Genomic DNA, 27,726 nt, shown 5'->3' on the forward strand with positions numbered 1-27,726 from the left:
TCCCAGGTTCCTGTGAGATAGCTTGACCAGGGGCATACCTCAAAATTGCATGTTCTGCTTCAGCAACGTGCCACTTCCAGAGTGTGGCAACCACAGTCTATCCTCTCGGCAAGGAGAATAGCCGCTGCCTGCTGCATAACCTTGGGTGGCCCTGCTTCTCCAGCACGAACCATGAACCGTCTGAGCAGTGGTACTTTTCGCAAGTCAAGTCACTTGGCCAAGGGTTCTGTAGTTCTGCTCTGTGAACCGAGCTAAACTAGCACTTCATGTCCATTTGGAAGAGCCATCAAGCCCGCGACTATCTTGTACTATAGCGAGAAGAGAGGATTCCCACTTCCTACCAACGCAGTGGAGGACCTCCAGGACGGGCTTGGCATGGACAAGCCCGGGAGCTTCCCTGGGTTCTTAGGCTTGTCAAACACTGCATTCTGTCTCTCTGTCGGTTCAGCTCGCTTTCTCCTGAGGGGTTCCGGTCTGGGCTGCGTTTTAAAGAAAGAGTGGACCTCTTTGAGGTAGAGGTGAGGAGAAGGCATTCCAAGCACGATGCACGGACAGTGAAAAAGTACGGAGATGAGAGATGGATGGTGAGTCACCTTGGCCGGGTCACAGAGTATGAGAGGGGCAGCCTACGAGGATGAAGCCAGGACGTGTAAGGCAGCAGATGGCTTGGAGCTAAGAGCGTACTAGCAAAGACATAAAAGGGTGTTTCTTAGTAACTCCAGAATCATTTTGAGGGCACTGAGATACAGGAGTACGTACGCCGCCTAGTACAGCTAGGTCCACAAAGCAGAACTACAGGCCCCGCCCATCATCCCTTTAGTGCTCGCCCCGCCGCGCCCTCTGGGCGGGGCTTACTCCAGAGAGGGGAGGAGCCCGGGGCTGCGGGGCGGAAGTACTTTCATAGCTACGGAAGTGATCGCTACTGCGGGGCAAGATGTCGGCGCCCAAGAGGCCCTAGAGCAGGTTAGCTGGGCGTCTCGAGTGAACGGTTTCCTGGGGTGGAACTTCAGCCCCAGCGCAGGTGCTGAGACTACTTCCTAGCTCATTTGCCCGATTCTAGCGCCTTCTCTTTGGGAGAGCTCGAGAAACGCTTGGGAGTGTGGGGAGTGAGGATGCCTCCGCTCCAGGTTCGTGGAGAACTGGCGGAGTCTCCCGGGGATATGGGTGAGAAGTAGGAGAGGTCCAGGCCCAGGCCCAGGCCCGGGAGCTTGCACCTATGGGGGCTCTTGGCAAGGTTCTCTTCTCTTCTTCCTCCCTGTAGGATTTGGATAAGTCTCAGTATTTAATCGTGAGTTCTCTGGACTACACCGCTGAAGAGTTCATCTTGTACTAGAGAAAAACCCCAGTTCAATTCAGTTAGAGTTTAGTGAGCGCCTATTATATAAGCCTGTACCCTTGAGGGACTATTTTTGTATTTTTTTTTTTTAACTTCTGCAGCACTTAGCGTGGTGACTGCCACATAGGAAACGCTTCATAAATGCTTGCTGAACAATTTACAGTGCATACAAAGACAAAACAGTCAATTATTGGTCTTTAAGAGCTTTTATTTCGTTGGAAAACGATTTGAAAAAAAACTACTTGAACACCCAATCGATAAAATTTATTGAGAAGGAAGCATTTATTAACGTCTCGCTACTTGTCAGGTACTAGGCTAAGTAAGAGCTTTACAAATGGGCAGCTGGGTAGCTCAGTGAATTTAGAGGCAGGCCTAGAGATGGGAGGTCCTAGGTTCAAATCTGGCCTCAGACACTTCCCAGCTGTGTGACCCTGGGCAAGTCACTTGACCCCCATTGCCTACCCTTACCACACTTCTGCCTTGAAGCCAATACACATTTTTGACTCCAAGATGGAAGGTAAGGGTTTAAAAAAAAAAGAGCTTTACAAATATTAACCTCATTTGGCCTTGCTATTATACCCCATTTTATAACAGAACAACCGTAGGCAGACAAGTTAAGTGACTTGGCGAGGGTCATTTCCCTTGGAATCATGCTCAGGGTGATCTCCCCCTCCCCCTCCCTTCCACCCCCATGAAGTCGAGTTTCTTATCAGCCAGGGCTTGCAAGAGGACCAATGAGACTTTCTTGACAAAGTCAGGTCTATTCTAACCTAGTATGTATCTAAAGTCAAATATGAACCCAGGTCTTCAGACTCAACTGCTTCCCCTGCCTGTTCTGAGTCTTATGGGATGCCAGGATTGAAAGCCCCCAACCTCGAAGTTGATTGTAATCTGTTTATTCTAGAAGTTTTCTTGAGTCAAAATTTAGTGTTAGAAATTTTGGGCAGCTTGTCATTTGCAAGATGCTGTCTGGACAATCTCTAGTAAAGCAGTTGGAACTCAATTTTGGAATATTTAACTTCTTTGTAATTGTTTTGTAATGTTATTGCAGTGTGGTATAGAGGACATTGGCTTACTAGGGTGATATTCAAGTCTTGGTTCTGGCTCTTAAAAATCATGCAACCTTATTCTAAAGTAGTCTCTTACTTGCCTGAGCTTTAGTTTCTTAGCAAAATTTGGTGCAAGGTTATGGTCAGGAAGAGAAATTATAACTGATCTCTTTGGTGCCTTTGAACTTTAACAATTCTGATGATTTAGATTTCCCCAGATTTATATTTTCTCAGGGGGAAAACACATCCAAGACTTGACCAAACTTTTTTGTTGTTGTTGTTGAGTTGTTGGGGTTTTTTGGTCCTTTTTGTAGTTTTGTTCCAACGATTAGAATTAGTTGTGTTTACTTGTGCCAGGCATTATGCTAAATGTTGAGGATATGGATCCAAAAAGAAAAGACCCTGCCCTCAAGTTGCTTAGATTTTAATCTGGGATTTATGGCCTGGATGATTAATTTGGTTAGGGAAGTTCTAGATCTGATAGTTTGAGCCTTGGGGCAATTAATTGATGCGGAATGTCAAATTAATTTGTAAAGGGGAGTTGGAGAAGGAAACAGGATATTCACAAAACAACATCCTATGAAGATATCCAGAGAGAGCAGCCATGTGGGTCTGTGGCAGTATAGCTATGGAGAACTTTAACCAATCAAGATTGAAAGGTCCCAGGTTGAAGATAGCTAGAAAGTAGGTGTTCTTTTCACTGTACCATATGGTTATATAATAGGAAACAGTGCTTTTTTCCCACTCATGTAGGACCAGTTTGGAATGACTGCCTTTTCTGAAGTAAGCAGTGTACCTGTGGGTGTTTTCTTCAGTTAATCTATGAATATTCATTTAATGCTTACAGTTTGCAAGTGGCTTTATAAAATAAAAGCTCTAAAAAGACTCGGTCCCTACCAAATAAGAATTTAGAGGTCAAACTGTATATTTTGGGCCAAATGAACAAATTAGAGCAGTCAAGCTTTTTTTTCTCCTGGTGTTCAAGGCCTTGTACAACTAGCTGCTAGTAACTTCCCTTCCCAACATCCCCCCACTCCGACCCCATTTCTCTCTCAGAAGCATGATGTAGTAGTGGAAAGAATTCTGGGGATTTGAAGTCTTTTGTAGGTGGCCAAACTGGGAGGCTCTGCATTATTTTGGAGCTTAGTGCAATCAACATGAAAACAAGAATCTCTAGAACACAGGATTCTAACTTTTTTGTGTCCTGCACATTTTTGGCAGGATGTTGAAGCTTATGGATACCTTCTCAGAATAATGTTTTTAAGTACATAAAATTAAATACATAACAAAGGAAATAAATTATAATGAAATGCTGTGTGTGTGTGTGTGTGTGTGTGTGTGTGTGTGTGTGTGTGTGTAAGTATAACTCACAGGTCCCCTTCCTTCCCCCCCAAGTTAAGAGCTCTTGCTCTAAAAAACCTCACCATCCTTCACCATGGGCTTTGTACTAGACCTTCATCACACCTTGGCTTTCATAATCTCTCTGTTTTATGCTTTATCTTTTATTAATGTACTAATAATTAAAGGGTAATTGAACATGGTTATCACCATCATTATATCTTTTAAGAAATCTTAAATGATTTTGTTATATAGATGAAAAGAGAACCCATTCATTTTGAAGGCCAGTCAAAGGAGAATAGAACTTTTTTTCCAAAAGGTTTCTCTTTACTTAATTCTGTTCTCCATAAAACCAAAGCCAGAACCTGAAACTAAAAAGGCTTTTTAAAAGGAGAAACAATACCAAAACAAATTTAGGGGTTGAGAATAAAGGGTAGCATTGCTCTACTGAATCAAAAGGTTTTTAAATAACAAGCATTCAGAGCAGCAGGATCTTGTATTCCCTGGCTCTTTGGGACAATTGTGTTCTGATAAAGAAGTGGTCCATCATTTGTGAAAGCCTGACTGTTCTCCAGTTAATACCTTCATTGAACATGTCTTCAATGTGTGTGAAGATGATTCTAATAAAAAAATCTTATATAGATGGGAGAGTAGGACAGATAGGTCCATAGTTGTCAATGTTCTCTGTTACCTTTTTTTTTTTCCATAATAATGTCTTTTTTTCCACCTCCCTACCTTGTGATTCTATCAGTGACCTTACAATGGAGTCACCTTCATCGTCTACTCTCCGTAATAACACTGCCCTAGTAAAACAAGTCTCCTCACTTTTGTTTCCAATTTAGCCTTGCTCAGTCTCTGTATACCTTTGTTCATTCTGTATCCAGTCAAATCCAAAGTATATTAAGTGCCAACTATGTGCAAAAAGAACTGGGCTAGGGGGCAGCTGGGTGGCTCAGTGGATTGAGAGCCAAGCCTAGAGATAGGAGGTCCTGGATTCAAAACTGGCCTCAGATACTTTTTTTTTTTAACATTTATTAATATTTATTTTTTTAAAAAAGTTAACATGGTTACATAATTCATGCTCTTACTTTCCCCTTCATCCTCCCCCCCAGGTCTCCCCCTCCCCCATGGCTGATGCGTATTTCCACTAGTTTTAACATCAAGACCTATTTCCAAATTGTTGATAGTTGCATTGGTGTGGTAGTTTCGAGTCTACATCCCCAATCATGTCCGCCTCAACCCATGTGTTCAAGCAGTTGTTTTTCTTCTGTTTCCACTCCTGTAGTTCTTCCTCTGTATGTGAGTAGTGTTCTTTTCCATAAGTCCCTCAGAATTGCTCTGCATCAATTCCTGGAGGTCTTTCCAGTTCACATGGAATTCCTCCAGTTTATTATTCCTTTGAGCACAATAGTATTCCATCACCAGCATATCCTCAGATACTTCTTAACTATGACCCTGGGCAAGTCACTTTTAACCCCCATTGCCTAGACCTTACTGCTCTTCTGCCTTAGAACCAATACATAGTATTGATTCCAAGAGGGAAGGTCAGGGTTTAAGGGGGAAAAAAACCACTGGGCTAGTTGCTAGTTGCAGGCAGAAAAACAATCTCTAGAGGGATAAAATATACACAAATATGTAGATGATAATTTGAGGGGAGAAAAAGCACTTATAACTAGAAGTAAGTGGTAGGACATGATCTGAGCCTTGAAAGAAGCTAGAGATATTAACCCCTAGAGATATATGAGAGCTAGAGAAAAGAAAGCACCTTGTTTTGTGATAGCCCTCCTAGGAAGAGATGGCATTCCCCCCTATTGACCCTTGCTTTCTTTGTGGTTTAAAAGCTGAAAGTTTCCCCATGGTAAGTCCTCATCCAGATACCCAGTTTGTCTACAGAAGAGCCTCTGGGCCAGCCAGAAAAGTTGGAGAAAACAACCTCTTAATGATTTCAGGTGCAAATCAATGGGAGTCAGTTCAATGCAAAGCTTTATTGCAAACAATGAGAAAGAGAGGGGAGAAAGGAATAGGGACCCAACAAATGACTCAAACTATATACACTAATGTGATGCATAATTCACATAAGGGCACTGCTTTAATAGGGAGTATGGAGACATTGAGCAGGAAGTGGGTGCCCCAGCAGAAAGGTGTACTTCTGCTGAAGGGAAGCAGATGTTACTGCTGGAAGGGAGGGAGTATTAGGGACCACAGAGACATTCAACAGGAAAGGAGGTGCTCCAGGAGGAGCAGGGTTCTTATACTGTGATTTTGGGTGGCGGTCCTAGGGTCAGGACAAAATATTATTTTGGGGATTTGTTATCAGGAAGAGAAAACAATCTGGTAGTAGACAAAATATTTTAGGGAGTCTGTTATCAAGAAGAAAAACAAGCTAATGGTGGACAAAATGTTATTTTGGGGATTTTGTTATCCAGAAGAAAAATTACCTGGTGGTAGAAAAAATATTTCTTAGGGATATAGCTGAACCAACCTTTGAAAAATGTTATTGGCAATATTTTTCCATGAATATATTCTATTTTATTTATTTTTTTGTTTTTTTTTTAACCCTTAACTTCTATGTGTTGGCTCCTAGGTGGAAGAGTGGTAAGGGTGGGCAATGGGGGTCAAGTGACTTGCCCAGGGTCACACAGCTGGGAAGTGTCTGAGGCCGGATTTGAACCTAGGACCTCCCATCTCTAGGCCTGACTCTCAATCCACTGAGCTACCCAGCTGCCCCCCTCCATGAATATATTCTAAAAGCTTACAGCCTCCATTAAGGGACACTGTCATGATGGCTTTAATACCATCAGGTCTAATCTTATAATAAAGATTCCCACGCATAGCTTCTATAAGTTACAGCTTTCCTTAAGGGGACACGGTTATGGTTGAAGCATGATTACAAAGGTGGTTTTTAAATGCCAATCCAGGAATTTGTATTTTATTCTAAAAGTAATAGAAGCCACCGAAAATTATTGAGAAGAGCATTGGCATGGCTAGACTTATGCTTTATTTAGGAAGATATTTTGACAGCTGTTTGAAGGATGGATTGGTAATGGGAGACAGTATAAGCTGAGAGGCTTTTATAATCCTGGCAAGAAGTAATGAGGACCTAAATTAGAGGTGCTTAGGAGTAGATAGGAGATAGGTGAGAGAGTTTGTTTTATTTTGAGATGTTTTGGAACTAAACTAGTATGTGCAAGGAACAGCAAGCAAGTCAGTGTACCTGGATTGTAGAGTTCGTGGAGGGGAGTAAAAGTATAAAATGACTGGAAAAGTAGGCAAGGACTAGTTACAAAGAACTTTAAATGCCAAACAAATATTTAGTTTTGGAGGTAATAGAAGCCAATATTGCTTTCGGGGTGAGATGAGACCCTAACTTGAGGAAATTCACTTTGGCAGCTGAGTGGAAGATGGATTGGAGACTTAAGGCAAAAAGACCAACCAGAAGGCTATTGCAGGATTTCAATTAAAAGATGATCATATCCTGAATGTACAGAGTGGTAGCTCTGTGAGCTGGGGAAGTGCATGTCTACATGAGATGTATAAAGGTCGAAATGACAAGAACAGGCAATAGATATGTAGAATAAGTGTGGAGTGAGGATTTGGGGATGACATCCAATTTGTACATCCTCAGTAACCAGGAGAATGGTGCTATTCTTTTCTTTTTTGAGAACAAAGAATATTTTACTAAAACGTGAGATTTATAGAAGTTTTCCAGACAAACCATACAAAGTGGTGGTCACAAACTTTTCTTGAAGAGAGGTTTCTGCATTTGACAGAAATTATATTATTTTAGTAAGGGATGTGATGTTTAAAGTTCCCATTTTTGTTCAAATAACTCAGCTTGTCCATCCTTTGGCATTAAGGAGTTAGACTTGACTAGAGGGCATATTCTAAAATATAACTGATTAAGAACATGAAACATGTAACTATGGGAAAATATTCAAAATAAAAACTAAAGAAACTTGAAAAAATAAAATATAACTGATTAGAGCTGCTTTAATGAGAGCAATTGCCATCATAATAAAAAGGGAAGAGGAACTCACAAAACTGGAAGAAAAAAAGACACCCCCTCCCCCACTGCAGCTAATCAAAAACTCCTTTAATTTACAGTGCTTATATATACTTAAACCTTGATGGGAGAAATGAATAAAAGCAGAGCTGGACCACTACTTTTAAACAATTTCACAACAATCCAGATGATTCTTCTGGCCTCTGCTCATATGTTGCAGCAGTAAATCAGGACAAGACAGATTTGCTAATGTGCATTTAATCACCAAAGGACTGAAGAAGACCTAGGTTTTTATTCTATAATATTTCTAAAATCTTGTCTATTAAATGCAAACAAAAAAAGGAAGAGGGCTTGACAGAACAGGAATAGTGATGCACACTTGATGTTGAGACTGAATTTAAATATTATCCATATTAGTCTATGCTCTGGCTGTTTTTGTGGCATGGGCTTCATTTGCTAATGGATCATCTGGATTGGGAGCACTTAACAAAGCTTTGATTGAGAGCAGCATTGTACGGATCTGCAGCACTGGAAACCATTTATCTTTCAAAATGTCTAAATATATTCTTCCCGACTTGTTTACATTAGGGTGACAAATTTTTGTTCATGAAATGTGCTTTAGTTGTTGCCATTGAGTATTCGTCTGGAAGAAGGAATTCAATTTTAAAAGTCCCTTAAGTAGGCAATCCTGTGGGTCTGCAATGACTACATTAAAATAGCGTGTATTGTTTTCGTCTGATTTTGTTTTTATTCCAGGAACTGGTACTGCCATCAAACCCTGGGTTTCCTTAATACTCTTACAGAATAGGGGGCAGCTGGGTGGCCCAATAGATTGAGAGCCAGACCAAGACACAGGAAATCCTGGGTTCAAATTTGGCCTCACACTTCCTAGCTATGTGACCCTAGGCAAGCCACTTGGCCCCCATTGCCTAGCCCAGTGATGGGCAAACTTTTTAAAGAGGGGGCCAAAGGAAAGGAAATGCTCATCTGTCAGTCTGTTTCTAAGGCAACTCTTTTGAAGTTTCATTGTATTGTATCCTACTCATTGTATTTGTCAGATTAAGAATAATGTCCTGCTGCAGGATAGAACATTTCAGGCCTATGGGCCATAGTTTGCCCATCACTGGCCTAGCCCTTACCACTCTTCTGCCTTGGAACAAATACCTAGAATTAATTCTAAGACAGAAGGTAAGGGTTTAAAAAAATAATCTTGCAGAATAGAGCCAGGTTTAGAGACAGGTGGTCCAGGGTTCAAATAGGTCATACAGATACTTAGCTGTATGACGTTGGGCAAGTCACTTAACCCCAGATGGCCTAGCCTTTACCATTCTTCTGCCTTGGAATCAATATTGATTCTAAGATAGAAAGTAAGGGTTTTAGATTTTTTTTTAAATCATAATAATCCTACTGAATAGCCCAGACATCTTGTGATCTGGAATTCAGCATCAAGGTCTCATCTCACCCATGTCAGTTATGAGAAAATTCAGAAGAGGAGAAGACTTGAGAAAAAGATAAATTTGGTTTTGAACATGTTGAATTTGAGAAAGGTAGGTAGTGATTTGAGATTATACTTCAAAAGAAAGACTAGAGCTAGATGTTTATAAAGACCTGGGAATCAGCTACATAAAGGTGATAATTGGATAATTTGAGGATAATTGGATTAGTTCAAGACGGAGAGTATAGAACAAAAAAAGAAGACCCTGAATGAGCCTTGGGGTCACGTACTATTTTTTAAACTCTTAAACTCTTACCTTCTATCTTCCAATTATTACTGCAAGGCAGAAGAGCAGTAAGGGCTTGACAATGAGGGTTAAGTGACTTGCCTAGGGTCACACAGCTAGGAAGTGTCTGAGGCCTAATTTGAATCCAGGACCTCCCTTCTCTAAGCTTGGTTCTCAATCTACTGCACCACCTAGCTGTCCCCATGGGGCATACACTATTAATGAGCATGATGTGTATGGAAAGCTAGCAAAGGAGACTAAGAAGGCATGGTAAGGTAAGACAGAGTCAGGAAAAAGTAGTATCAGACCTAGAGAGAAGTATGGAGAAGATGACTTAGAGGTTTGCAAACCCATGTGGCTAAAAGGATGGCCATGTCCTCAACTGAAATAAAAAAATTTGAAGTTCCATTTTGGACATGTTGGTTTGAGGTGCCTATGAGACATCCAGTTGGAGGTGGCCAACAGGCAGTAAGTGATAGGAGACTGGATCAGGAGAGAGATTAGGACTGTGTTTAGATTTGAAAATCATCTTTCAAATCTTTCAAAGGGTTTTTGTAAGGAGCAAAAGAGATAATAATTGTAAAGCATGGCACTGTGCCTGGCACATTGTAAGTACTTATATAAATGTTTGCTATTCTTATCATTATCTGCATAGAAATGACAAAATACTTTCTCTAGTATTTCCTCCTAGGATCCTTCATTGCCTCGCTTGTCTCCTCTATTCTCCAAGAAGCACCTTCTATAGCCTGCACTGATCCCTTCCTTCTCTGAGTTTCTATCTTTAGCAGCCACATGTCCTGGATTTTCCAGGACAGACCTAATTCTGAAAAGAAAGTATACTTTTAGTGAAGCTTTGCAAGAGGAAGATCCCTTGTCAGGTTCTATGTCCCAATTTCTTGGTTTTGGAAAATAGGATCATTATACCTATTATACCCCTATTCACCACCATAAAATTGTTCTTCAGTTGTTTCATGTACATTCGTTTTATCATTTTAGATTTTCAATTCCTTAACAACAATAACAAAAAAAAAAAACCCCAAACCTCTGACTTTTGTTTTTCTTATAATCCTCATAGTAGTTAGCATAGTTACAAGGACAAGAGAGTTTCAGCCAATACTTGTTTTTTGGGGGTTTTTTTTCCAGCCAATACTTGTTGAATAAAGGCAAAGAAAAGTAAAATAACATAAGAAACATAAAAGGGCAGAAAGGTCTGAGTCCCAGCTAAAGGGTGAACTAACTTTATATCCATGAGCAAGACCTTGAACCTCTGGAAAATAGGAATCAGACATCCACTACCTGTCTTCTCACAGAGTTTTCCAAGATGGAAACACCTTGCAAACTGTAAATTGCTATGAAAATGGGCAAGAGAGAGGGTCGGATTAGAATGGAGTAAAAATAAAATGACATAGGAAGGACTTAGTTGAAACAGAACCATATCAGGGTAGAACACAGAGAAGCAAGGGTCAAGTGAAGTGGTTCATGAGAAAGCTAACAAAATTTTATCCATTGTGCTGAAATCCTCACAGGGACTGTGGGAATAAGAAGAGAATCTCAAAGCCTGGATCATATCTCAGTGGGGAGGTCTCTGCCTCAACAAAATGCTATCAAGACCAAAGCCAGGAGAGTCTGAGGTGGACTTGTTGCGATTCCAGAATCAGTTCCTTTCTTCAGGGGCTAGCCCAGCTGTAAGGATAGCAAAGAAGGTAAACAAGAAGGGCAGGCGTGCTGATGAGGAACAGTCCATTCTCCAGGATCAACGGGATGTGGTGACTTTAGATGGTAAGTTGTCATGTCCCAGGGATGGGATGGAGGGAATTATCGAACCTCCTTGGGACTCTACCTCCTGGATAATACCTCAGTCTCTCACTCCCCTCCCTCATCCCTTGCTATCCACCTTCCTTCCCTTTCTCCCACCCTCCCTCTCTTTCTCTCCCCTCCCCTCTCCCTCTTCTCTCATCCCCTTCTATTAGACTCACCACGTCCTCTATTACTATAACCCTTTCCTTCTAAATCCCACAGTGCTTCTACCTACTGTAGACAACTTTCCCTTTTCTTGCTATGAACTCTTAGTTTGCTGATCTGCATTATAGTCTTTCTTAGCCTTGACTTTTTGGGAAGGGCTGGGTGTCCTTATGTTTTTGGTTTTTTTGTTTGTTTTGTCTTGTCAGAGCTTCCAGATTTGCCCCCCACTCTTGTCCCTGCTCCCCCAAAGAGGGCCAGGCCTAGTCCAGGCTTCATACCACCTGAGGACCAGGACCCGGAGGAGAGGCTAGATCAGCATGACCGACATATCACAGCTGTCTTCACTAAGATTATTGTGCGTCTTTCGCCTGTCTTGTTTGGGAAAAAGAATGTTCTAAGAATCAATAGACTGGGGCAATGTTGGAAGTACTTTAGTTCCCATTGTTAAAGGAGGGGAGGGAGAACCATTTCAAGAAATATTTTTTTTTTCTCCTGCCAGGCAGAATACAAGGTAGGCACCACTCTATTTGTAAGGGTGAAGGGAAGAATTTGCTTCTCATTTGGAGGCTGTGGGTCCTCTGCTTCTCAGTGGGATCAGAGTGGAGACTTCACCTCTTTAGAACATTTCGTTTTGTTTCCCCAGGAACGTGATACCAGTGCAATGGCTGTGACCCTGCCTCTTCCCAGTGGAGTGGCTTTTCCCCGTGTTTTCCATCGCTCACAGAAAGTCACCCAGGTAAACAAAGGTGGGATCCCAGACAGATGGTGAGAGGAGGTAGGTAAGATGGTTGAACATCTCTGGGAAGCTAGGTAGACATTTCTTCAGATTGTCCTCCCTTCCCAAGGGCCAGGATTGTGCTCCTCTAAGGCTGAATATGGCTTTTTAATACTCTGTCCTAGAGACACCTTGGTAGAAGCATGATGAGATGGTAGTCACTGTTACCCTGGCTTTTTCTCCCTGCTCTCCAGGGGAAAACAGCAACATCTGGAAAGAGAAGCATTTTTGCCCAGGAGATTGCAGCAAGGAGAAATGCTGAGGCAAGCATCACGCCGATGGAGATGACTATGCCTCCACAGAGCCAACAGGAAGGTGAATTACTATCTGAGAGGTTTAGACTGGTTGGCAAGGCTCTTTAGAATGAGAACTTGCAGGGATATACTTGTGGTTATACTCTTCCTGTCCCATTTGGAAAGTGCTTTGGGACCAGGCATTGTGGCATATGCCTGTAATCCTTGCTATTGGGGTGTCTGAGGCTGAGGAATCACTTAAGTTTGGGAGTTCTGGGTTATAGCAGGGCTGTAGTAGATCAGATTTCTATGTTAAATCTCAACACAAATTTGGTGTATCCCTGGGAGCAGAGGGCAACCAAGCTACATAAGGAGGGATGAACCTTTCCAGGTCCCAGGACTGGGATAGGGGCTGGACTTCAGTAGGAATTGTCTCCATGTCCCTACTTAAACTCCTGTGCACAAGGCAGATAGTGACACTGGGGTTTGGGTTTAATTTGGATCTCAAAGGAAAAGAGACAAGAAATTATCTTATTATTGGAGAAGACTAAGAATGAACCTCTTTCAAAAATTTTAGTGGCAGTGATGTAAAAGAAGGGTCCCTTCCTTCATCCCCCAAATTGCTAACAGCAGGATAGGGTCAGATTACAGCCCAAAAATTAAGAGGAGAAACACTCAGAAACAAGTTGAGCTGAGAGCCAGCCAGTATGTCAGAGTGAAGGGGGAATTGGCAAGGGAAAGACAAAAGGAGCTGATGGAAAGTGAAGTAAGCTGATTATACCAATGCAAACATGATAAGATGAAGCCCAATGCTGTGGGATGGTGCTGACCCAGCGTGCTTCAGAAGATGGATGTGGAACACTGCATTAGAGTGTCAGATCCAATTGGCATTTTTGTTGCATTTCCTGAACTGTTTTTCTTTTCCTTTGAAATCTTAGCCACAAGATAAGACTTGCTGCCATCTGCAGCCCTCTAAAAGGAGGCTAGAGATTCATAAATGAACAGGAAGTCAAAAGGCATTAATTAAAATTATTTTTAAAGAAAGAAAAAGTGTACTAGATTTTCAGATGGCAGAGATTGGCTGAAATCCCCCTTCAGGTACTGATAGCTCTATGGCCTTGGGCAAGTCACTTAAGTTCTTGTGGCTTAATGCTGTCGGGAGTGCTTACCTCACTGGGTTATTGTGAGGATCCAATGACTGTCGAGGGGGCAGCTAGGTAGCACAATGGATAGAGGCCTGGAGTCAGGAGGATCTGAGTTCAAATTTGCCCTGAGACATTTCCCAGCTGTGTGACTCTGGTCAAATCACTCCTAATTGTCTGGCCCTTACTGCTCTTCTTTCTCAGAATTAGTACTAAGATAGAAAGTAAAAGTTTTTTAAAAAGAGACTACTGAGGAGATGCTTTCTAGGTACCTTTTAAAGCACTGTATAAAAGGCAGCTATTATGTGGTCTCCACCTCTGGGAAGCCTTAGGTCTAATGAGACCTGAGACATATAGAAGGTGAGAGGGAGAGAAGTGGTTACTGAGTTTGTGTGAGGACCTAATAGTTTCACAGAAGTGGGTGGTGATAGCTCTGACTCTCCTTCTTCCATGCTAAGAATGTTCTGCTGTATGCTGGAATGCTTTCTATTTTTCTTTTTTTTAAACCCTTGCCTTCTGCCTCAAAATCAATACTAAGTATCATTTCCAAGGCAAAAGAGAGGTAAAGACTAGGTAATTGGGGTTGTAACTTGCTCAGGGTCATATATATAGGAAGTATTTGCGGCCAAATTTGAACCCAGGTCCTTCCAACTCCAGACCTGGCACTCTAACAACTGAGCCACCTAACTTCTTTTATTAACCCTCCGATTCCCCTTCTAGACTTAGGTCAGATGCCACCTCTTGCAGGGAATGTTTTTGATGCCTTTGGTTTATTTCTTACCTGCCCTTCTCCCCAAATTAATTTGTATTTATTTTAAATTACCTGTTTACATGTTGTTTCCTCCTATTAGGATGCCAGCTTTTTTGAAATTAGGAACTGTTTTTAATTTTATGCTTGGAGCCCCAGTGCCTAGTACGTCCTGCACACAGTAGGTGATAAATGGATGTTAATTGAATTAACTCAAATCAACAACCTTTTTCAGGATCTACAACATCTGAAGTACCAGGGCTTAGGAAGCAGGCCTCATGTGTTCCAGAGATTAGCAAGAGGTCCCAGGGACCCCATCTCATCACAGGAGAGGGCCTCCAGAGCCAGGAGGCCAAGCGTGAGATCCAGACCATCCATGAGGAGAACATGGCAAAACTGCATGCCTTGAGCCCAGAAGAAATCCTTCAGGAGCAACAAAGACTGCTGGCTCAGCTAGGTAGGGGGATCAGGGCCCTCTTGGCTGAAGCCTTCCTGGAAACTCAGCTTTAATAATATTGAAAGACTAGTCACATCTCTTAATTGGGAGGAAATGAAAAGGACATTCATCCTCCTAATGACAACTTCTTCCATAAAGTCCTTCTCTTTGTCTCTGTTAATGAACTGTATGGGATTGATGGCTGAATGGGGCAAGAATAAGGAACACACATAATACAAAGGAGCTTGGGCTACTGCTGGGTAGAGAATTATTTTATTTTCAGCCCTCAAAGGTAGAGATGCAAGAGACCATGTCATCTAGGAAAGTTTAGATGGATATTTGGGTCTTCTCATTCTCCCTGCTTGCCCTTCCCTGTGCCTTCCAGATCCCAGCTTGGTTGCTTTCCTGAAGTCTCAACGCAGCACCAATGGTCAGGCAGGAGTGGAAGTTATGGAAGAGAAATCAAGGACTGTTGGCCATGAGACCCACCAAAAGGAGCCAAAGGGGCCACCACTTCCCAATCAATCAAAGAAGAAAGAACCAGAGCTGGCCACCTCAGGTTTGGAGTAATGAGGGAAAGAGCATCCCATATCCCAAACCCATCAGAGGGGCAAAAAGGAAAACATTCCCATCCTGGTCATCCAGCCTCAGTCCCACCACAAAATGTCCTTTATAGGTGTGCATGTTCTTCTCTTCTTAGCCTCTTCCTAGATCTCTCTAGTTTTTTGGGAAGATTCGCCACATCTTAAGAGAAAAGACACTGACCATAGAGCCAGGCTTTGGAATGGCCTTAATCCCCATTAGAACTGGATGCCTGGGCTGGTTCTATCCCTGTGGTCCCTTCTGCCCTTGCTCTTGGTGGGGGTGGGGAAAGGATGTTGCCAACATGAGCATGACTTGGATCTGTGTGTGTATGCTAGACCAGAAGCAGAGGGGCCAGTGGGAGCAATCATTTTCCAGGAACAGGATGATTTCATTAGTGATTAACAAAAGAACAAACCTAATTACTGGCGCTGGGAACCTCTTGCCCCTAGCATAGCTTAAGGGCAGCTGGGTAGGACTGGCAGGAGGCTGAGGGATGGAGAGAAGATAAAGGTTATGTCTCGGTGGGTTTGGAAGTGGAGGAGGGGAGTGACTATCTTGCCACTATAGTATAATTTCTTCCTTTTCTACTACCCCCAACCCCATTACACACATGGTGTCTACTGTATTCTGACTCCTGGGCAGGGACTTGGATCAGATGACACAGGGAGAATGGGAGCAATGCTTCTTCAAACACCATCTTTTTTTTTTAATAATAGTTTTTTTTCCTCCATTACATATAAAAATAATTTTTAATATTCATTTTTAAAATTTTCAGTTCCAAATTCTTTCCCTTTTCTGACTCCCTCTTTCCCCCCTCCCAGACAGTAAGCAATCTGATGTAGATTTTATGCATACAATCATGCAAAACATTTTTCCTGTTAGTCATTTTGTGGAAGAGATCTCAAATGGAAAAAAAAAGAAGAAAATGAAATATAGTATATTTCAGTCTGCATTCAGACTCCTTCAATTCTTTCTCAGAGGGCAGATGGCATTTTTCATCACGAGTCTCTGGGATTGTCTTGCATCACTACAGTCTAGGCACCATCTTATTCCTCTTCTCAAAGGATGGCTAAATCTCTCTTTATAGTTAGGTTAGCAAGAAGTGCTGGTCAGCCTAGTGCTTGCTCAGTATGAAGCAATTTCAAGGTCTCTAGGATTCCAGACAGATGTGAGTTGTCTAGCAACTGGCTGGCACTAGCTTCTTGGCTCTGAGGTGGGAGACTGGTTGTAGTACCTCCCAATTTCTAGTTAAATCCCCTCGAGTAGGGTAACACCTTGGAGCCTGATCCTTGACTTCCTAAATAGATGATCTAACCCTATATTCCTCAACAGCTCCAGAATTGCCTGTGACCCCTCACAAGGAATGGCTTCACATGGACACTGTGGAGTTGGAAAAGCTTCAGTGGACACAGAATCTGCCCCCACTAAGGCGGCAGAAAACCCAGGAGGTGAGGATTAGGCCCAAGAAGTTTTTCAGGGAGGTAAGACTAGATAGGGGGATCTCTGGTAACAACTTCTGCTTCTTCTTGGGTAGAGACTAGTTTCTTGTCTCTTCTCTGTCACCACCCTGACTTGGACCTCTATCCTGACAGAGGAGTTTGAGCCTGAGTGGACGAAGGTGAAGGAAGAAAGTAGTAGGAGTGAGGAATAGGAGGAGGAGGAGCATCAGCATGCTGGTACCTAGGGCTACAAACCCCTTCTTTTTTTTAATCAGGGGATGAAGCAGGCACGTTTCAGTCTCCAGGGAGAGCTGCTGGCCCCTGACGCCGACTTGCCCACTCATTTAGGCCTGCATCACCATGGCGAGGAAGCAGAGGTAAAGCCTGGGCCCAGGGGCGTGGAGTCATGGGTATAGTGCTGGTGTTGGGCCTGGGAAAACTGGCCAAGGGTTTTTAACACTGATAGTGTAAGGGAAGGCACCCTTTGATCACTTGCCATCATAGAGCAAGGGATGCTAAGAAGCCCTAGGCCTGGGCCTGAGCACCAATTTCATCAACTCATTTCCTCCCAGAGAGCAGGATACTCCCTGCAAGAGATATTCCATCTGGCCCGAAGCCAGATCTCTCAGCAGAGAGCACTGGCCCTGCAGGTGTTGGCCCGAATCATCTCTAAAGTGAGTAAGCTTTCACTCCCTCTCCCTACTAATTCTTTTCCTTCTCAGTTCTTTTCTCTCACTACTATACGCCCTTTTTTTATCCTGTCTCACTAATTCAGAAATTCCCTTCATGGATGTCAGTATGAAAAATGAGGGGTGGAGGGCCTAGGATATGCAGTGGAAAGACTGAAGAATTGTTGAGATCATTGTCCTCTCTGAATATTTCCCCCGGACACTTTCCAGGCCCAGGCAGGGGAATTTGGGAGTCAGCTGACAGACAGTGTCCTTCGCCTTCTGCTGGATGCAGGTTTCCTCTTTCTTCTGCGTTTTTCACTGGATGATGGTGTGGACGGTGTTATTGCAGCTGCTGTATGGGCACTGCGGGCCTTGTTGGTGTCCCCTGGAGATGAGGTAACCTTTGGTTATAGAGCACCTCCTCCTCTTCATTTGGTGGAGGTGCAAAGGGAAGTCAGATATGGGTAAGGGGTGGCAAGGGGACCACTCACTAGTACTACCCAGGCAGGGGACCTGGAATGAAGTAAATTTATTATGGAAAGAGTTATCTTCCTCTGCCATGATAGAGGGATTCAACCCAGGCCAAAGACCAGAGGAGAGAAAAAATAGCATGTTCTTCCAGCAGGAGGAGAAGGGAGCACAAGCATCCCTTTGCCCTGGGACCCAAGTTAGGACTGCTTTCACCTCTAAACATTTACTCTTCTGGTAGGAACTCCTGGATGACACCTTCTCCTGGTATCAGGGAGCAGCTGTGTTTCCTTTGATGCCATGGCAAGAAGAAGAAGAAGAGGAAGATGAAGAAACCCCAGCAGAAAAAGCAAGAAAGAAGAACCCTCAAGAGACCCGGCCCCCACCAGATTTGGCCCGATATGATGTCATCAAAGTATGGATGACTAGGGGCCAGATTAGTATCTGCAAACACATCTAACAGTAGGCCCAGGAATCTAGGAGCACATAGAGTGGTAGAATTGAGATGGGGATGGATATTTCCAGGGAGCAGGAAGCTTTGACTTTCTTGGATTACCTGTTTTTGTTAGTATTTCTCTATCCTTTGACCCTACCTAGGGCCTTCTGGCTACTCAGCTACTTCCTAGACTTCGATACCTACTCGAGGTGACCTACCCTCCCTCCACTGTGGTCCAGGACATTCTTTCTGTGCTGATCCGAGTGGCAAGGCACTCTTTAGAATCAGCCACAAAGGTAATGAAAAGGTAGGAGATGGAGAGAAAAGGAGAGATGTAATCAAAATCTGTGCCTTGATTTGCAATGTCTTTGTCCTCCCTTCTCTAGGTATTAGAGTGCCCTCGGTTGATAGAGACCTTAGTTCGAGAGTTCTTACCTTCAAGCTGGTCTCCTGTGGAGGAGGGACCAATTTCCCGCCTACATGGCATGCCCTGTGCTGCTGCCATGAAGCTGCTTCGTGTCCTGGCATCAGCTGGCAGGAATATCTCTGCCCGTCTGGTAAGCAAGGCATGAAGACGGCCAAGGCTTTAATAAAAACAGTAGGGAATGGGTCACCAAGAGAGCAAGATTGAAAAATCCTATCTGAGTGTAGCAGTATCTTGTTTTTTTACATCATCATTGTTATCCTCATTATCCTTCCTCCTCCCCTTCCCAGAGAACCATCTCATCTAGTATTTTCTAAAGACAAAAAAAGAAAAAGGGGGAGAAAAATCAGCACAACTGATCAGTTCATTGAAAAAAGATCCCAAAATGTGCAATATCTAACAACTGCCAATATATTCGAGGATGTCCTGTCAGATCTTTTCATGTTATGCTCACTTTTGATTTTTTAGCACGTGGTTGTTCTTTCCATTTACATTGTTGTAATCACTATATGTGAATGTTGTTTTTTTGTTGTTTTTTTGGTTCTAATTAATTCACTCTGCATCAGTTTATATAGATCTTTTCATGCTTCTCTGAAGTCATCACATACATAATTTCTTAGAGCATAGTAATATTCCATTACATTCCTGTAGTTTGGGTGGCCATTTCCCAACTGATGGTCATCTGTTTTGTTTCCAGTTTTTTGCTGTTGAGTCAGATACTCACAAATATATACCCATTTCTCACCTGGAGCTAAAAACTTTTGTCTTCATCAAGACACCCATATCCTCTGCATTAATCTTTGTACCCCCTATACATAATGTCTTACAAATGTAGGAGTCCTATAATTGTGAATGAATGAATGAATAAATGAATCTTTGCCTCTACAAGGCATGAAATGCCATACCAGAGTGGGGAATGGAAAGGTCAGGTCTCTATTGGACTAAGTCATACTATGGACCCAGATGGATAGTCCAAGCAATTAAGCTTTTAGCCCTATTTGAGTCACAAATGTTATAGTCCTTCTGAATACCAGTGGTGGTAGTGGTGGTGGTGGAGGAGGAGGAGGAGGGAGTGGGTGGTTGTCCAAAGATGTGGAGAGTTTAGGACTCTGATCTGCCTTCTGGTCTGGATATATTTTCTTAGATGAGTGGTTTTGATCTTCGAAGTCGCCTGTGTCGATTTGTGTCTGAGGCCCCCCAGGAATTGGCCATGCCTATCCAGGAGGCTGAGCAACTGAACACTGAGTCCTTTAGGCTCTGGGCAGTAGCTGCTACATATGGCCAGGGTGGGGACCTTTACAGGTGAGAAGAAGTCTGAGAAACAAATGTTCTGCTTTGTATATGGACATCTTCTTTGGCTTCTCCCATATACCTCTGATGTGAATATTGGGAAACCAGTTAGTGTCTTTGTACCATACTCAGGTATCATCTGGAGGGTGCGAGTAGGATTTGGGGCAGCCATATGTATATGTAATGGCAAGGATCATGGAAACTCGAAAAGACCTTAGAGTCTGGCTGAGTAGTACAAATCTAGCCTCTGAAACCTACCAGCTATTTGACCCTAGGCAAGTCACTTTACTTGTTTGCCTTAGTTTCCCCACCTGTAACAAAATAAGAATAGCACTTACCCTCCAGGATTGTTGTGGGGATCAAATGAAATAGTCTTTGTAAAGTGCTAAGTACATCTTAAAGCTCTCTATAAATGTTAGAAAGCTATTGTTAGTTCATCCCCCTTCATTTTACTGGTGAGGAAAGGGAGGCTTAGAGAGGTCTCCAGATAGTAAACAGCCAGGATTTGAACCCAGGTCTCCTGACTCCAAAACCAGTGTCCTTTGCACCGTGGGGATCCTGTCCCAAGATTAGCCCTGTACCCCAGAGGAAAGCACATAGTCTGGGTACAATATTCGAGCATGAAAGCCTCATGCCTTTTTTTATCTGTATTTCTCTCAGAGCAGCTTTGCATGTAATAAAAGCTATGTACATGATTGTGGAGTCAAATTGAAAGGAAGCCTTGAGAAAGAAGTCATCGAAAAAGGATACATCCAACCTGAGGGGTGTGTTCCCTCTATTTTCTCCAGTTTTTTAATTCCTACCCTTCTTGAGAAACAACTCAAGACCCACCTTCCTCTTGGAGCTTTCTTGTATGGCCCTCCTTCTCTCCCTTCCTTGAGTCCCTGCAGAACATACCCTGCACCACTCACTTGATATTTAGCCTGTACTGTAGTGATTACACCTCATGTCCCTTCAGCTGGATAGCAAGCCCCTTGAAGGCAAATGTTGGGTCTTTGCCAGTTTGTATTTCCAGAACTAAGCACAGGACCTTTTACACAACAGACATTCAATAAATATTGGATGATATCCTTTCCCCATCTTTCTTTAACAGGGAACTCTATCCAGTACTTGTTCGGGTGCTTCAGTCCCTGCCCCAGGAGTTGAGTATCCAGCCCTATTGCCGACTTGCCATGCAGCGAATCTCAGCCTTAATCACTCTGCTTACTTGCTTGACCCAGGCATCAAGCAGCAACAACACAGAGCTTCATGCCCCAGTCAGCAAGTGAGTCTGAGCCTGTGAACATGCCCTCAGGGTGGGTGCTCTGACCCTGCCTCTACAGTACATTGCCTTGGAGAAATAATGGCTCTAGCCCCGAACTGCTTCGCTCCAATGCCTCCAAATTCCTGAGCAGAGATGAAGAAGGGAACTGTGAGCCCTCACTTTCTACCTATTCTTTTTATCTTTGTAGTAACCCTGCTGAGTCCAACCTGGCACCTGTCCCTCCCTCAGTCACCTGGGCACAGGTGTCTGGTCTCCGTCCTCTCCTAGAACCGATTCTTCGGCAAGTTCTGAAGGAGCTACCCCAACTTGAGACTTGGAGGGCCTTGACCCCATTACCTACTGCCTGCCTGCTCTACCTAGCAGCCTACTATCAGGCCTGGAGTCAGCAGGTGAGCCCCTAGATGTCCTGAACTCCATATCTCCACTGTGTTCACCTTCTTTCTTGCCTCTTGCCTCCTCTATCCCAAATGAACTTCAAAGGAGCATGTTGGGGATTCACAGAATACCAAAGAGTCATCCAAAGAGGGTTTCTTCCTTACACATCCCAACTGTTTAGCCCTTCATAGGCCCCCATGAGTGTTTGGTGCCTATAGCCAAAAGAGGCCCCTGGATATTTCATTCCCAGGGTGAAGAACCTGAAATTCCTCCCTTATTTATTTTGCTCTGTTGGTAGAATAGGGTTGATTCCTGACCTTTCTGGAGACACCAACATTTCCAGTAGGATTGAGACCTCCTCTGTAATTCAGCTCATTTAAGTATTTCTTGGTTCCTTCTAGCCAAAGCTGTGTCCTGGAGAGTGCCTTCAAGATGTGGAGCGACTTTCACAGGAGCTGGTACTGCCCCTGCTGAGTCAGCCTGCCCTTCAGAGCCTGTGGGAATCCCTTAGGTATCATTGCCTGGAATAAGGTGCCATCTCCCACATGGTATTTCTCACCTGTCCCATGTCCTGCCTTTGAGGACAACACAGTTCTGGAGGAGTGCTGCCCAGGCAGATGGAAAATGGCTGCACATTCACCATGCCCCAGATGCTAGAGGGAGCTGGGTGTACTTTTGGGACCAGGCCTAGACTTCAGGCTCTTGTATGCCTCGGCAGAACCCACGTGGTGCCTACCCCCACCCCCACCCCCAGGTCTTAGCCACAAATCCAAAAAGGAATGGCTCTCCTTTACAGAAGCTCTTGGTTCTGCCTTGTTCTTAGATCCATCTCTTTTCTAGGGAAGATGCCAAGAAGAACAAAACAAAACCCTTTCTTTTCTCATCCTTGGCTTTTTTCAGTTGAGCTCATTTACACATATTTATTTAGCACCAAGGTGCTATGCTAGGCACTGGGAATACACTGCTAAAAACTTGTGTCTCTGCTCTCAAAGAACTTACATTCTACTAAGTGAGTAAGTAGAGGTATATGGAAAAGTAGAGAAAAGGTCATTGGAAGAGGTTGATGAGAGCACCAGGTCTCCCTGCCAGTGGGTATGATTATATCAAGGTAGCACCTGAGCTAAACTTGAAGAGGATTCAGAAGGCAGAAATGGGACACAACCTAGACAAAAGCATGGGAAGGAGAGAGAATATCTGGTTTGGGGGTCAGCCTGTAGTTCAGGTTGGTTGTAATGTAGGGAATATCATGAAATGGAAATAATGTGAAATTGGTTGGTAAGGCAGTTAGAAGCTAGAAGGGGGAGGACCTTTAAAGGCCTTTTGAACAGGCACTGGGAACTGCTAAGGATTTCTGGATCAGAAGCACAACACGGTCAGATCTGAGCCTGAGGAAGGTTTTTTTTTTTCCTTGGCCAGTTATGTGAAGGATGGATCAGAAAGGGAAGAAAGTGGAGTCAGGAAGAACAGTTGGGATACTGTTGCAGTAACTGGGTGACAAGTGATGAGGGCCTGAACTCAGGTGGTGGAGGTGTGCATAAAGAGGGGCTGAGTGTGAAGGATGCTGCCCAGCTAGAAGCAGCTCATCTTGGTAACTGATGGAGTGTGGGATGGGAAAGAGAGGACATTCAGGAATGAATCAGAAGTGGAGAAGTACTGAGAGATTGGTGGGGCCTGCAACAGAAAAAGGGAACTCTGGAGGAGGGCTTGGGTGGAGGAAGATAAATCAGCTTCCTTTTGGACTTGTTAAGTTTTAAGATGCCTACAGGACATCTGGAGGAGATGTCCAACAGTTGGCAGTTGATTATACAAGACTGGAGTGCAGGAGAGTAGTTAGAAAATGTAGATTTGAGTCACATGCATATGAAGGCTGATGGTCACCAAGGGAGAGAGGAGGAGGAAGTCTAAGACAGAACTTCCAGGGATACCATCACGATACCATCATTTGGAGCACTTTGAGGAAGTCTAAATCTGGTCTTTTTGTCCTCTCCAGGCACTGCTCCCCACTCTGCAACCCACTGTCCTGTGCCCCAGCTCCAGAGTCCATCCCTAACCTAGTCTCCCTGGGGTGTGTGGAAGGCTGTCCCCCACTCAGTCTAGCTGGATCATCCTCAGCCTTCTCTTTCCTCACCTCTCTCCTCTCCCTTCTCAACACCCTGGCCCGAATTCACAAGGGGCTCTGTGGCCAGGTAAGTCCTTGGACAAAGAGCTTCTAGATGGGGGTTTAGAGCTTGAGCTCAGCAGATTGAAATAAGGAAAAAAGAAGGGGGCAAGTGAGCAAGCAAGACAGAGCCCTCTTCTGGCTTGTCTCCCTTGGGAGTAGACAGGAGGAGTGGGGCACATCAGGAAGCCTGGGGAAGGGGTAGAAGCTCCTGGACCCCAGGAGCTGAGCAGGTTCTCTCTGCAGCTTGCTTCAGTGTTGACTGCCCCAGGGCTCCGAGATTACTTTCTTCATTGTGGAACACCCCCTCCTGTTCCCCGACTCACCCCATTCTTTGCATGGGCTCTGAGACATGAATACCACCTACAGTACCTGGTGCTCACGCTGGCCCAGAGAATGGTAAGTTGATAGTTTTGTTGGGTTTTTTATCCCCTGGTTCTTTCTCCTTTCTTATTTTCATCCCACCTATGATTTTAACCTTCCTGCTCTCTCTACTTACTTTGCTATTTCCATTGGCCCACCTTGCTAGCCTTCCTCTTCCCTATCAGAATACCTCTGCCCCGTATGAAAGTAAATCCCCAAGTTTGTATCAACTTTATCTCCCTCGTGGCCTCGTGCCTAGGCCTTCTATCACATCTGATATTATCGCCTGTCTCCTTCCTTGTGTCCTCTGCTCTGCAGGCTGGGCTCAGGCCAGATCCAAGCCCAGATGCCAATCTCTATCACTCTGTGGCACTAACACTTCTGAGTCACCTGCTGCCAGGCAGTGAGTACCTGGCCCATGAACTGTTGCTGGGCTCTGTCTTCCAGCCAGAATCCCTCCCGTAAGTCTGGGGCTCAGAAGGGAGGAATGTGATTGGGGGTGGAGCTGGGCAGCCTTTAGGAAGCCTTGTTTCAACTGTCTTTTGGATGGTCAGGGCTGTTGGACTGCTGATAGAGTCTTGTTTCATCTTACTACAGGGAAGGAACTTCAGGGGGACCTGAGGCAGCTGACTTTTCTGACAAGCTAAACCTGGGCAGCAGCAGGAGGCCTGGATCAGAGCGAGGGGCCCTGCTGGCAGAAGCGTGCCGGGACCTCCCAAGCATTCGTGGCTGCTACCTGGCACATTGCACATTGCCTCGCCCTGCCCTGCTGCATTCCCAGGCCCTCTACCAGGGCGAGCCCCTTCATATTCCCTCATTGCTACTCCCTCTGCCAAAGGAGCCACTGCTGCCCGCAGACTGGCCCTTCCTCCCTCTCATTCACCTCTACCACCAGGCCTCCGGTCCTACCGCTGAGCCACTTGCCCCCAGCTCCTTGGGCACTGTCACCCGTGCCCTGCAGTGGGTGCTGATCCTGGAGAGCTGGCGCCCTTCTAGCCTCCGGGCAGTGCCTCCTGCTGCCCGTCTGGCGAGGCTCATGTGTGTATTCCTGATGGACAGCGACCTGTTCCGGGAGGCCCCCATCCAGCAGCATGTCACAGCCCTGCTTGCCCAGCTTTGCCAGCCCCAGGCACTGTCTCTCCTCACTCTAGACTGTCCCTTGCCTGGCCTGGCCTCCTTTCCGGACCTCTATACCAGCTTCCTTGAGCATTTTGAAGCTGTCTCCTTTGGGGACCCTCTCTTCGGGGCCCTGGTTCTGCTCCCCTTGCAGCGCCGATTCAATGTCACCTTACGACTTTCCCTTTTTGGGGAACACGTGGGAGCCCTTCGAGCCCTTGGATTGCCCCTTGCCCAGGTAGTTACCTACCCACCATGGTTGGAGCACATCTCTTGTGCATGAGCTTTTATGTATGTTGTAGGCCGTCCCCAAGAAGCACAAGACCCACTGTCCTGCCCATAAGGAGCTTACAGTTGACCTGAACACAGCGGGACACAACAAAAGCCCATTAGAATACATTGTATAATCCAATGCTGCTAACTTATATGATTCTAACTTTTAGGGCTTTAGGATTGCAGAGTAAGAGGAGGAATGTGGGCTGCTGTAGGGAAGGAAGGCTTCATGCAGTGTCCCTGAAGTCTTGATGCAAACTTAAGCTACTCAAGCTTGAAGTTGCACTAAGACTTTTAGGACCTCTTGTGTAGAGATTTGGGGGCATAGGCTTAATCCGGGCCTTGAGGGATAAGTAGGACTGGGAAAGATGAAGGGAGCCACAGTGATGAGCCCACCTGACCAGAACAAAGGGTGGGGAGCAGTGAGGAATTCTCCCTCCTGTAAGCAACAAGGAAGCCAATTGTGTTCCTGAGCATGGGTGAATTCCTTTTAGGAAGAGTGCTGTGGTGGTGGTGTAAGAAGGAATTTGTAACTGCTTCTCTTATAACTGCCTGTTTTCGGGCTCTTTGGATGTTCCAGCACCAACTTCAGCCAAGTTTTCAATAATCCAGAGCCCAGCCTGGAATCATGGCCTCTTTGGTCCTATGGTTTGGGTTTCATGTGGTTGTTGGCTCTTTTGCCCTGGTGTTCAGCCACCCCAGCAGAAGTATACTTCCCCTTCCTGCTTTGAGTATTTGCCCCTGGCCTTAACTTGGGGTCTCCCTCCAGAAGAGGAAAGGGAACTTCATAGCCAAGTGTCTTCTTTGTTCCTTCCAGTTACCTGTGTCCCTGGAAAACTACACAGCACCCCCTGAAGATAACCTGGAGCTCCTGAAACTCTATTTCCAGGCCCTGGTGACAGGTTCCCTTTGCCCGCACTGGTGCCCTGTGCTCTATACGGTGGCTGTGGCCCATGTCAACAGCTTCATCTTCTCCCAGGACCCAAAGAACTCAGTAGGTTATGTCCTCATCTCAGTAAGATGTGATGAGGAGGGATCTGGTGACTTAGACTTACCCCAGATCCTTTGGGGAAGGGGTTTGGCTCCAGAGGAGAGGAGAGTGCTTGGGAGCCAAGAATTTGGTATTTGGAGGTGATGGGAGGGCCTGTCCCTTTCTGGGTGTTAGAGGGGTCTTCTACAGCTCTGTCTGCGTCTTTATGCTTCTAGGACGCAATGGTGGCCGCCAGCAGGAGGATGCTCCAGAACACTTGGCTGCTAACCAATGAGGTGGGTGAGGCAGAGGTTGGGGCTGGAGAACAAGGAAGCATCCCAGAGGGAAAGCAGGGTCTCAGCAGACAGGGGACAGGGCGGTAGCTGTCTTCTCCTGCTCACTCGGCTGTCTCTGTCATTTTCCTCAGTGCCTCAAGCAGCATCTTCTCTACTACAAGCTTCCCAATGTGGCCCTGCCTGAGGGCTTTGAGTTATACCCTCAGTTGCCTCCTTTGCGACAAAATCGTCTTCAGGATGTAACCAGTGGACTACTCAGGGACGGGGTGCCAGGGTCTTAGTGCCACAGCCCACGGATGGGTAGATGACCATGTTTCCTGGAGACCCATAAAGGAATTCGTTCTCCTAAGTACATACAGATGTCCTTGATATCCTAGAGATATTCGACTCCAAGAGTCAGTCAGGCAGAAGAGCTTATCCTGTGGAACAGAAGCAAAAGGGCCCCTCAGGCCCTGCTGGAGCCTGATGGACCGATGCCCTTAACTCCCTCCCGTGGCCTTGGGTCTCACACATCCTTTTCTTTGAGGATGACTGAGCTGTGTGTCCTGCCTCAGGGCAGCAGTAAGGGCTAGACCAGGCTGGCTGTACGTCCTCCTCCCAGACCAGAATCGGTCAGTTCAGTGGCTGTGAATATGCTGAAATAAATCGTTTTCTTCTTTCATACTCTCCTGGCCACGTGACTTCCTCTTATGTTGATCATTGGTGTCATTTCACAGTTAGGGATGGCTGCAGATCTGTATGGCTTAGCCACAGCTGGATGAACCTGTGCTTGGGTAGCTCTCTGGCCCTGAATTCTCTGAGCAGACCGCTTTTTATTGATAATTCTGGGGCCTGGGTTTGGAGACAGCACCATCT

General features: G+C 44.8%; 1 protein-coding gene across 1 annotated transcript; it reads left to right on the plus strand.

The window, feature by feature from the left end:
- Window positions 1–944: 944 nt before the first annotated feature.
- RPAP1 (RNA polymerase II associated protein 1) lies at window positions 945–27,538 on the plus strand. The gene is made up of 25 exons (XM_044665117.1): window positions 945–963; window positions 10,974–11,226; window positions 11,616–11,764; window positions 12,053–12,145; window positions 12,379–12,499; window positions 14,543–14,764; window positions 15,129–15,302; window positions 16,661–16,776; window positions 17,043–17,144; window positions 17,340–17,441; window positions 17,667–17,834; window positions 18,148–18,321; window positions 18,504–18,638; window positions 18,729–18,899; window positions 19,911–20,068; window positions 21,150–21,320; window positions 21,508–21,709; window positions 22,097–22,206; window positions 23,686–23,881; window positions 24,100–24,252; window positions 24,535–24,677; window positions 24,814–25,570; window positions 26,423–26,599; window positions 26,812–26,871; window positions 27,003–27,538. Exons 2-25 carry the CDS (start codon window positions 11,046–11,048, stop codon window positions 27,150–27,152), a joined length of 4,185 nt encoding a protein of 1,394 aa, XP_044521052.1. The 5' UTR covers window positions 945–963; window positions 10,974–11,045; the 3' UTR covers window positions 27,153–27,538.
- The last annotated feature ends 188 nt before the right edge of the window (window positions 27,539–27,726 follow it).

The sequence above is a fragment of the Gracilinanus agilis genome, chromosome 2 (assembly GCF_016433145.1).
Source record: "Gracilinanus agilis isolate LMUSP501 chromosome 2, AgileGrace, whole genome shotgun sequence".
Classification (NCBI taxonomy): domain Eukaryota; kingdom Metazoa; phylum Chordata; class Mammalia; order Didelphimorphia; family Didelphidae; genus Gracilinanus; species Gracilinanus agilis.

Excerpts from the sequence above, each read along its gene's own strand:
- RPAP1 (XM_044665117.1), top strand. The coding sequence starts at position 11,046 with ATGCTATCAAGACCAAAGCCAGGAGAGTCTGAGGTGGACTTGTTGCGA. Across the intron at positions 11,765-12,052 it reads CTGTCTTCACTAAGATTATT|GAACGTGATACCAGTGCAAT; the intron begins GTGCGTCTTTCG and ends TTGTTTCCCCAG. Across the intron at positions 24,253-24,534 it reads TCACGCTGGCCCAGAGAATG|GCTGGGCTCAGGCCAGATCC; the intron begins GTAAGTTGATAG and ends TCTGCTCTGCAG.